Raw genomic sequence first — 11,663 nt, 5'->3', positions numbered from 1 at the left:
AATGACAGATTCGAAATTCAAATGTAATATTTTTTTATAATTAAGTGTAACAGTATTTATGGCCAGACTAAGTAGAGTAAGAAACAACAAAACAAACTTTTACCATTTTACCTGCGTTTAGTTTTTTAAAGGAACCAATGTTCCTATAAAAAGGTGAATAATCATCATCATCGTCACGTTCGGCCTCTGCAACTACCCTCACTTTGTTATTTGCCTTTGTGGCTGACTGCGATTTGTTATGCACTGGCTACATCAATTAGACAGTTGTGTAGAACTGCAGTACGTTCTTATTACGTTCAAGTTAATTTTCAACCCCTTATTTTTTTCTAACAATAGATTTTTTTTTAACACAGACTACGGCGGCCTGGCGCGCGAGTGGTTCTTCCTGCTGTCGAAGGAGATGTTCAACCCGTACTACGGGCTGTTCGAGTACTCCGCGATGGACAACTACACGCTGCAGATAAACCCCAACAGCGGCGTGTGCAACGAGGAGCACCTGAACTACTTCAAGTTCATCGGCCGGGTGGCCGGCATGGCGGTCTACCATGGCAAGTTGCTCGACGGTGAGTGCAGTGCTTTGCTCCAAGTTTGTTTTACTGTCTCCCCCCTCCCTCCACATCCATCCCGGATATTAAGATTCCAGTTCCCCCCCCCCATCCAACGTTTTTTTTTGTCACTAGACGCTCGTTCCGGCTCCGCCCGGATATTAAGATTACTGTTTTATCATAGGGAGCATTTAATCGGGATAAAAGGTCACCTATCACCCAAGTCGGCTCATACCCTGTCTGTATACAAAGTTTCATCAAAATCCGTTCAGTAGTATCAGCGTGATTGACTCACAACTGTGGTTGGCGAACCTTGATTTAAAATTATTTAATTAATCTTAGGTGAATGAACTAATGGGAGCTTTATTGAACACACTTCTTTTTATCTTGAAGAATATAAAAATGTATTTGTGGAGGAAGGAAGGTGGAATTCCGTCATCGATAAAACTAGGACCCTCCACCAGTGTATGTTGTATCTAAATGAGAAATTTTGAAAGAATAGAAAAAATTTGATCACGAGGCAGGATTCGAACCTGCGTATCTTGCCTAACCGTAGCAACGCCTAGCCTGCCTCGTGATCCTGCCTCGTGATCAAAAAAAAATTTTTTTTCTATTCTTTCAAAATTTCTCATTTATAAAGCATTTCAATGCTATAAAACTAAAAATTAAATTTAACAAAGGCCGCGTTCCATCGATACAATATTGTAATCATTGAAATAATGTTTCGTATTGGTTGTGATGGTTCTTAATCATCTCAATAGATGGCGTGGGGTGCCCCTTAGGGACATGAAACCGAAAGAGTAGAAGAAATTCGATTACTGTGGCAGGATCACGGGTGGCCGAGAGGCTAGGCGTTGCTACGGTTAGGCAAGATACGCAGGTTCGAATCCTGCCTCGTGATCAAATTTTTTCTATTCTTTCAAAATTTCTCATTTATAAAGCATTTCAATGCTATAAAACTAAAAATTAAATGTTGTATCTATTTTAATTATTAATATTGACATGCATCATTCATTCACAGACAGCAAAGAGGAATTTCTCATACTAAATGATAATCGAAATAAATTTTCTATATAATTTTATAACTGAATATGCAATTTTTAACAGTTTTGAAATGGCTCCTCTCCTTTTTCAGCATTCTTTATCCGTCCATTCTACAAAATGATGCTCGGCAAGCCAATAGACCTGCAGGACATGGAGTCGGTCGACTTGGAGTATTATAATTCGCTCATGTGGATTCGGGTATGGACTATTATATATTATATTAAATTACATAGCTGAATCAACATTTTGAGGATTTTATGTACACATGTGACCGACTTCTTTAGCCTCGATTATGACCCACTTTAAAGAAGTATTTAATTCAAACTTTGTGCATTTAAGGATTGGTGACAATTACGATAATGAATAATTTTATTACACTGTTTAGAATCCATCAACTATAGTAGTGAGAAAATTTAAATTTGAGAAATCCAAAGGCACTCAGCCCGTATTTAATACTAATGCGACCGTAATAAGAACGCATTGCGATTCTTATTGATGTAGCCAATTGATAGCAAATCACAACCAGTCGCAAAAATTATATTAACAAAGTGGGGGTAGTTCGGTCGAACATTGAATAAACAACTTACGAACACCAAAAGCAAAGGCCAATTCCTACGGATTTGCCCCGTTTCAAACTGGGGTGATGTTTAACAGGAAAAAGTGACAACTATAGGACAATTACATCAAAAAAAAAAAAAACCCAGAAGTTGCATCTAACAATCTACCATCATACTCCCGCAGGACAACGACCCGTCGGAGCTGTACCTCACGTTCGCGGTGGACGAGGAGCAGTTCGGGAAGACCTACCAGCGCGAGCTGAAGCCGAACGGCGCCAACATATCCGTTGACGAGGAGAATAAGGACGAGTATATCAAGTGAGTGCTGATGTTGGTAGTTATTAAGTTTTGCCTACTTGGATGGGGGGAGGGGAAAACAGCTTTATTTTTAATTAGATTCGATTTAATTTTTTATTATAATACGCTTAAAATAATAGTACACGTCACACACAATAAACATATTACCATACACACCACGACACACTTAAGACATTCATACAACACCATAATACCATACACACACAAACTCGCACACACAGTCTTTAGTTTGTCCTTTTAGTGACAGAAATGTAATTTTAATTTTAGGGTAATAATTAATTAGGGTAGTAATTCATTATAATATTTAGTCACAAAAATGTTGGTACATTTCAAGTTATGGAGAGTAAATTATATTGATCCCCCCTCTCGCTCCCCCCCAGGTCAGTGATAGAGTGGCGCTTCGTGCGGCGCGTGCAGGAGCAGATGAACGCGTTCCTGGAGGGGCTGGGCGCGCTGGTGCCGCCGGCGCTGCTGAAGATCTTCGACGAGCACGAGCTGGAGCTGCTGCTGTGCGGCATCCAGCGGATCGACGTGCGCGACTGGCGCGCCAACACGCTCTACAAGGGGGACTACCACGCGAACCACCTCGTGGTGCAGTGGTTCTGGCGGGTGGGTGTCACTGGCTTTCGCCATCTTCCGATATTGATTTAATAAGTAATCTGTAATCATAAAGATTTATGTGTAATCATCACCATCAGCCCATATATGTTCTTACTGCTGGGACAAAGGCCTCCTATAAGGGTTTCAGGGCATTCTCCACCACGCTGGCTAAGTGCGTGTCGACAGATGTCACATGTCGGCGAGCTTTTAATTCTCAAGGACATATGCCGGTTTCCTCATGATGTTTTGCTTCACCGTTTCGAGTGACGTTATCCATATGCGCTGATAAATTGAAAAATCCATTTATTTCCTGCACGCTCGCCTGTTCTGAAACTTCGAGACCAAGTGCGGGTTGGGAGACATCATATAGAATGCCACATGTCGAACTGACAGATGTAGAATGTCATTTTCGCCATGATTTCTTTCGTAGTGGAGAATGTGGCATGTGCAGATTATATTGAAAAATCAATTAATTTATTGCACGCCACCTCGTCATCAGATTGAATTCTCCCTCTTCAATGTAATATTATAAATGTGGATATATCTACCAAATTTCTTTCTTTCTTTCTTTCTATTGCGTATTATGTGTGTGTTTCACCTATACACCTTGACACTTGAGCACCAATTCCCACCCACTCGCAGGTGGTGCTGTCGTTCTCGAACGAGATGCGGTCGAGGCTGCTGCAGTTCGTGACGGGCACGTCGCGCGTGCCGATGAACGGCTTCAAGGAGCTGTACGGCTCCAACGGGCCGCAGCTGTTCACCATCGAGAAGTGGGGGGAGCCCGACAACTACCCGCGCGCGCATACCTGGTGAGAGGGGAGGGGGGAGCTGATGCATTAAAAAAATACTAAACAGATTAATATACATTACTTTTGTACTCAGCTAGAAGGACGTAGTTTTAGTATTATTTTTTTAATAAGTTAGTAAATTTTGTTAGTATAGTAAATGGCATTTGTTGTTTGAAAGTGCTTCCCGCGTGATCAAATCTGGTCTTAAATCTGTAACTTTGAAGGCATTTTTGTTTTTTTGTTATAAAAAGTTATTTTGTATACTTTTAATTTTAGATTACTTAATCTTTTATGTTTTATCTTTTACAGCTTCAACCGAATCGACCTACCGCCATACGAGAGCTACCAGCAGTTACGCGAGAAGCTCATAAAGGCCATCGAGGGATCGCAGGGCTTCGCCGGCGTCGACTGATCGCCTTGTTGCTCTTGTTGCTCCCTTTGCTCCTGTTGCTGACTCAGTGGGGCTCGTTGCTGCTGCTGCGACATTTGTAAATGCTGACGTGGGGCGTGTTGCAACTGTGATGTTGTGAAAGTTGTTGCTGTTTGATAGTCGCAGTGAGAATTATGCAACGACTGTTGTCCAAGATGGTGTGACAGTTGCTGCAGCTGTTGCTACTGTTGCTATTACGTTTAACTTCACAGGAATGTCAATAAATATTGCAGAACATCGGTTGATCTTTCCGTTACATTAAATGTCGATTGTTGCAACAATTGCTGCAATTATTGCTCTCATTGTTTTATTACAATTAGCGTTCTTGTTGCATACACCGTGACAGCTACGGCAGTAGCACCTGTTGCATTTACTGCTGTTGCTATCGTTCCCTTTGCTGGTCGTTGCAGTTGCAACAGTGGCGCCACGTTGGTTGCGAACGCCATCCATACAGACACACGCCTTAACTAGTTAAGTATAGCTATACGGCACTTAGGGATGCTTAAGCGCGGTTAAGTTTTATCTTACTGGACTTTAATGCCATTCTGATTTATGTGATCTTGAGAGTGCTTATCGAGTATTTTGTACGCGTTTTTAAACTTTTTTTCCGATTTGTGACAACCCTGCTGCTAGGGCTGTCGACCTCGATGTGGTTTTGTAGTCTTTGCTTGTATTTGTTTGTTTTAATTGCCGTACGTAATATATTTTTCTCATAGCTGTGAATCAACTGCCTTTTGGTTTGAGTATTTTTTAAAGAATAGAAAAAATCTTTGATCACGAGTCGGGATTCGAACCAGCGTTAATTAGTCGAACCGTTGCCACGTTGTTTGCCACGACGTTGGCGTGTTTGGTTTTATCTTCAGTTTTTGAATACTTAGAAATCATCAAATAATAAGATTTTTAATTACGTAAATTAGCCATTATAAAACTCTATGAATGAGTATAATATAATTTTTTTTTATTTACATGAAAGGACTACAAAATCCACTAACTCTAAAATCTATAAAATATAATAAATTTTGCTCATTTATGTAATTTATTGCGTGTCCACTATATTTGTATATGTAAATAGAAATTTCGACGCATGCGCAGCGGTTGTTCCGTCCAAGGTTCGATGCTCGGCTCACGCGTCCAAATTCTCTAGTCAATTTCGGCTTAAACTTAAATTTGCATATTGTTAAGTGAAATAAAAACAACATCTCTCATATAATGTGCTCCTGGCCTTTATATTATTTTTTAACCGACAAAAAATAAGGAAGTTTTGAACTAGACGGTTTTATTTGGCGCCTCCCTCCCCATGGACGTGGGTTTTGTAGAAAAGTATCTTTACTATGGCAATAGAAATGTTAATATAACTCTATGATGTTTCACATCGCGTCAAAATATTAAATGATTCTCATTGGCTTTCACACAAATTTTAACTTTATTACACTCGTTTGTGTATAATTTTCTCACAGTGTCAATTATAAGTCTTCTAAATAACGACAATTTTAAACAAAAAAACCCGAAACCGAAAAAAAAAATCTCTTATCGCTATTCGCTTCACTTAAAAAGTAAAAGATATTTGACAACGAATAATCATGAAAAAATAAATAAAAAGGTATAATATTTGCTCATTGGAATTACACGGAGGAGTCAAAGAGTTTATTTTATTGTTTTTCCTCCATCCAAAATATATAACTGGCACGCCGTATTCCCAATTACATTGTCAAATCGCAAATATAAGGACATGATACTGATCTGACTGTTACGATTCATCATTTTTAGACACCCCATAAATCCTGAATTTAACCAGACATTTTCTTTCCGTCGAATTCCATAATGTAACGAATAAATCGCGTTTTAAATCCGTGAAAAAGTCTTAAATCTTTTAATTATACTCTCGTGAACAATTGCTAAAATAGAAAAATAGAAGTGCATAGAGAAACGGAATGCAATCACTGTGCCTAATCAAAACACAATGCAATAAATACGAATACATGATTGTGTTCACAGCAATCCATAAGTGTCTTATGATATATTAGAAATATATTTAAACGTGTTAGACACGTTCCAAACGGTTCTATGCAATGTTATCAATGGGAGTTGATACAGTTGTTTAATATTAAAAAATATAATAAATGAAAATATAACTTGGTGAACGTGTAGGTTCTCTAAATGTGATTTTGAGTTAAATTGTTCCGAACGAACAGAGAAATAAACTCATCTCGTAATAATGGGAGTAAAGACATATAGAGTGTAAAGTCCGTTCGCTTCGCTAGTTGGCTTCACGCATTCTATCAAAGTATTAGCAACATATGTTTTTTTACAGTGAGGTATAATGTTTGATATTATGGTTACAAACTCTTATATAAGCATTTTTGAGTATAATTTTTTGTTTTATTGGTTTTGTTACGAAGCGATTTCCCATTGGTAACATTGGATTAAAACCCTTGTATAAAACTATTCGATTATTTAACGAAAATCAGCGCACCTGTATCTTATATACCTTGTGCTTTATTTATTTTTAATATTATAATAAAAAATATTATTATTTATTTACATTTCTATTTATTATTGTTGCTTTATCGTGGTCAGTTAATAAACTTATAACATTCTCAATATTAATTATTTCCAACGTGTCATTATATTTAAGTTATATTTAATGGTAATGTATAATTTAAATTGCTTTCGCTTCGAGTTAATTTACAATGTTTGTATGTATGTCCCGTTGTACGGCGGGAAGGTGAGGTTAGGTTAGTGCACTGTATATACTGTAGGTAGATCGTTTTAAGATATTGCTAGGTGATCCATAAAATGGACGAAGGAATAAATTGAGCAATTTGTATTTATTTTAGTGGTATCTCTATTTTTACTAAAGTATTGTCTAAGTTCGTTTTGGTTATAGTTTTATATCAATAAAATATCTAATTCACGGTTTTGCTAATAAAGAAATGTGCTCTGGAACGCGGGGGAACAGAGGCGATTTTGCATTGATGGCATTTCGCCTGTGAATTTGTTAGAACATGCATCAGATACACGAATTATGTGTGCGTAAGTGGTGACGGAGCATTATTCGTGAATTGGGCGAAACCTGTTTAACTCTCGCTGATTTAAATGTAGTATTCTAGATATTGCCATATATTTTAGTTTTTTAGTCGAATAAGACTGGTGTCTTTTTTACTGTGCTACATTATGAAATTATAAAATGTGCTAAGAGACTGTTTTGATCAAACAAATGGAACAAATATTGAAATTATTTCGCTTATGGCCGGTGTTTTTTTTTGCAATTTGTACGTCAATTCTTTTTTTGCTATTTTTTTATTTTATTAGCCAGGGTTAAACAGATAACTTACAGTTTTTTTTTTCATTGTAATAACACGCAACGCCACGTCATGCTTTGATTTTTTTATCCTACGTGAGAATAGACAAGCAATAAAAATATGGTGTTGAAGCGTGTTGCCTTTAATAATTTTATACAGCGCAATTTATATTCTATTAGAATTATTGTTTGAATTATATTATCTATTCTCTATACTTTATGGTTGATTTTCCCTCCAACCTATATTGTAATCTTATTTTAAACATAGATAATAGATACGATTCTATTTTTTTTTAATTAATTTTAGAATAAACATATAAATTGCGTTGTATGGACGTGGGAGATATTATAGTATGTATGATATATAATTTTTTTTTTTATTAGAACAACCGTATTGCTAGTTGAGTTATACAATTATATTATATTAAATTGTGTACATATAACATTGATATTGCAAGATTCATGAAAATAAAAGTTATCGATTACATTCGTTCATTTTATTTACTACCTTATGTTTAATTGAACTGGTTATGCTTCATTTCTCAAAATAAATAATCAATATTAGTATTGCCGAAGAGTGTGTTTGTTTGCATGCGCTAATCTCGAAAACTACGGGATCAATCACAAAAATTATTTCATCGTTAAGTAGGTATTTAAATTTATTATTTTGGAAATCTAAAACTTTAAAGTGTAGTTCCATCAAGAGGTTACAGTACAAAGTATAATTATGTTTTCAAAGTTTGGATAAAAAGTGGTTATTATTCAAGCAATATTATACTATGAATATATATATATTTTTAATTATATTATATTGTAATTTTATTTTTTTTTATTAAATTAGACTTCTAGAACCACTTGCCACCGGTTCGGAAAGCAGTTTCTATAGAGAAGAGCTGGCAAGAAACTAGTTGCTCTCTTAAAATCATGTTAATTTTACATAATATTAGTATAGTATTATGTTATCTGTCATAATATGATTATCACGATCATGATGCTTAAGTTAGATAAAGTTTGTGACAGCCCTTGTACTGCATTGGACATTGCCCGCCAAACTGAACTAAGTAACAACAACTTTAGGAACACTTGCATAGAACGTGGAATTTTATACCAAGCAATATATAGGTATTAAATTTTAACTAAGAGAAACTGATGCCGATACTTAAATATTTAAATAATGATTATATATCACTATTTAAATATGATAATATTTAAATAGTGATTACGCAGATAATAAACAATTACATTTGGAAATTATTTGTAAGATTTTTGTAAAATTAATCAAATTCATACTTCTATAAGATGAAATGAAGATTCTTATCATCTACAGTTGTTACGGTGATGAGAAAAATTAACATTTTTGTTTAAAACGAAAATAAGCATGAAAGGTTTTATTTTTTATTCAAAATAATAAAAAAAACATTGTAACGCTATTTATTGCACCAGTAATTCTTCATAGATGTTTGATAAAAATACCTCTGGATTTTGTTGATATGTGCATATTAATATCGTTAACGATTGATTTATGGTAAAAGGCTACTATCGCACCAAACAAATTTGCTTATGAAGGTCGATAGAACAAGTTATGTTTCATCACCAGTTTGTCTGTTCCCAACGTCAACAAGGCCAATGAAGTATCAGGAACGATTAACACAAATCTGGTTACAAAGGAGCAGCATTGATTATGTACAATTTATATAAGAAACAAATGTAAAAGTACAGTTAATATTACATAATTTTTTAAAAAATAGCCACACGAGACGGGATTCAAACCCACGTCTTTGCAAAACCGTAGCAACGCCTATCCTCTCGGCCACCCGTAATTCCGCTTCGGTAATCGAAATTCTTCCACTCTGCTTCCTATATTATCATAATTTCATATTTATCAACTTTTATTTTTGTGTAAGAAACAAGGTTAGGTAAGTTAGTTACCTAACTTCACTTAAGGCACTTAAATTTATTATATTAAGTTACTTTAAATTTTTTGTGATGAATTGTTCTTCTATTATACAAGTAATCCAAAGATCATAATTTTATATGGACTTCTACTATGGCTTGCATAACTCTAGATTGAGCACTTATTCATACAAGTTTCAGACAGCGACGTTACTTGTATCTGAATAAAAAGTAGCTTAGTAGGCACCTACTTGTACGACTAATTGATCTCTATGCCAGATTTCATCTAGATCTTATAAGCCATTTTTGTGTTAAAAATCCATCCACCTATCCATTCATCTGTCCATATTATGAGCTTTCGTTTTAAAAACGTTCGATTCCAACCCTAAGAATATTTCAAATGTATGACGTAGGAGTTTCTTCTCCCTTAAATCGATGAAATGGTTCATAAGACGAAAGATTTTAAGTATATAGAAATAAGTAATTGGGACTTTTTGTAATTGATTGCTTTCTAATATTGTTTTACGCGTTTTTATTCAGTATTAGCCGGTCTCGGACCACGTGGTACCTAGAGCACTCAAGGATCACCTATATGTCCAAATTACCAATCCAACCCTAAATTTTACGTATGATTTCTCTTTGGCTTTAAGTCCTATTGTATTCCGCTTACATAATTTTATATTTCCGCTTATACAAATAGATAGTTACTTTCGCATCTAAAATACTATAATACAGATATTAGGAGGGCCGTGCTAGGCCGTTCGCCGGTTTAAATTATAGAAATTACCAGTGATAGTTCAATATAGCCACTTACAATTGCGTAACGTCGGTGGCTCACGTTAATTCGGTTGGTCAAGTGCATATTGGTCAATGTCATAATGAAATGTCATCGAACTTCTTTCCGAGACATGTAGCTTTCGCAATATTGCTTTCGTTCGCCGGTTGTGTGTCGCGGCAGTTTTAGACAGATATTTATTAATTTTATTAACCAGTCCGTTCAATTTTAGATAACTACAACCACATACATCAATTGTTTTTACCAAAAATTAAGACGACTTCAAAATCGGTTCACAATGCCGAAAATATGGTCTAACATTTCACAAAAAAAAACATACAGACGCACATAGCACCTTCTCCTTGTCGGTGTTGGAAGTCGGTCAATAAATGTAGCTCGCTAACATATTTAACACCAAAATCATTATACGAGCTGCAGAGCCATCCAGGGCACTTTCGAAGAATCCACTGTACATCTGACAATCGTTAGATGATCCCGAATAAGGTCGACCTTTATCTTTGTATATGTTTACAGGAAGAAAATAATTTCTTTTAAGTTAAACGTGTTTTAAACGTATTCACATAGAGGTGCATTATAAAATATGTTGAAGACAATATCTTGTGCAATTTATGTAAAAACTAGCTGCGCCCCGCGGTTCCACCCGCGTAAGTCCGTATCCCGTAGGAATATCGGGATAAAAAGTTGCTTATATGTTATTCCAGTTGTCCAGCTATCTGCTTACCAAATTTCATTGCAATCGGTTCAGTAGTTTTTGCGTGAAAGAGTAACAAACATCCATACATCCATACTTACAAACTTTCGCCTTTATAATAGTAGTAGGATGGTGTTAAAATGTCACGCATTAAGCGAGTCTGAAAATTAACCGACAGTCAAATAAAAGAAGGTCCTATAAAAACGGATCTAGGGTACTTTCGAAGAATTATTTATTCTACTATATAGTATACACCAAACAATCGTTAGGTGATCCCGAATAGGCTCGACCATCACCATAGTACGGGAAGAAAATTATATTTTGGCAAGTAAAACTTGTTTTAAACATATTTAAATATGTCTTTACCATATTTTATAATCCAGTGCGCATTATAAAATATGGTGAAGAAACTAAAATTGAAACAATATTTTATGGACGTTACATTTAATTGTGTAAAAAATGTTACGCATTTGGGTCAGTCTAGAAATTTTTAACAGCCTAATAACTGAGCTTCTAAAAAAACGCATAAGGCAAGTGGTTAATAACTATCCCTTTTTATAAGATTTTCGTGTGGTTTTATTTAAATTTGGTCTTGTTCTGACAATTTGGAGGGGATTTGTTAGATAATTATTTTATAAAATGTGCCCTTGACTATATTTTTTAACGTAACTCTATTACTAGACAAAGCCATAGATAG

General features: G+C 35.5%; 1 protein-coding gene across 4 annotated transcripts in view; it reads left to right on the top strand.

Moving 5' to 3' along the window:
• The window catches only part of LOC119831632 (E3 ubiquitin-protein ligase Nedd-4), a 24,612-nt gene extending 16,539 nt beyond the window's left edge, over positions 1 to 8,073 (top strand). For all 4 annotated transcript variants that reach the window (XM_038355065.1, XM_038355066.1, XM_038355067.1 and 1 more), the window contains 6 exons: positions 354 to 563; positions 1,681 to 1,787; positions 2,331 to 2,464; positions 2,845 to 3,073; positions 3,707 to 3,876; positions 4,165 to 8,073. In XM_038355065.1, coding sequence (XP_038210993.1) covers positions 354 to 563; positions 1,681 to 1,787; positions 2,331 to 2,464; positions 2,845 to 3,073; positions 3,707 to 3,876; positions 4,165 to 4,267 — 953 coding nt within the window. In that variant the 3' untranslated portion in view covers positions 4,268 to 8,073. The remainder of the gene's footprint in view (positions 1 to 353; positions 564 to 1,680; positions 1,788 to 2,330; positions 2,465 to 2,844; positions 3,074 to 3,706; positions 3,877 to 4,164) is intronic.
• Positions 8,074 to 11,663: the final 3,590 nt, after the last annotated feature.

Source organism: Zerene cesonia, chromosome 14 (assembly GCF_012273895.1).
Source record: "Zerene cesonia ecotype Mississippi chromosome 14, Zerene_cesonia_1.1, whole genome shotgun sequence".
In the NCBI taxonomy this organism is placed as follows: domain Eukaryota; kingdom Metazoa; phylum Arthropoda; class Insecta; order Lepidoptera; family Pieridae; genus Zerene; species Zerene cesonia.
The sequence above is the reverse complement of the archived record's forward strand: the minus strand, read 5'-3'. Positions and strand labels throughout refer to the sequence as shown.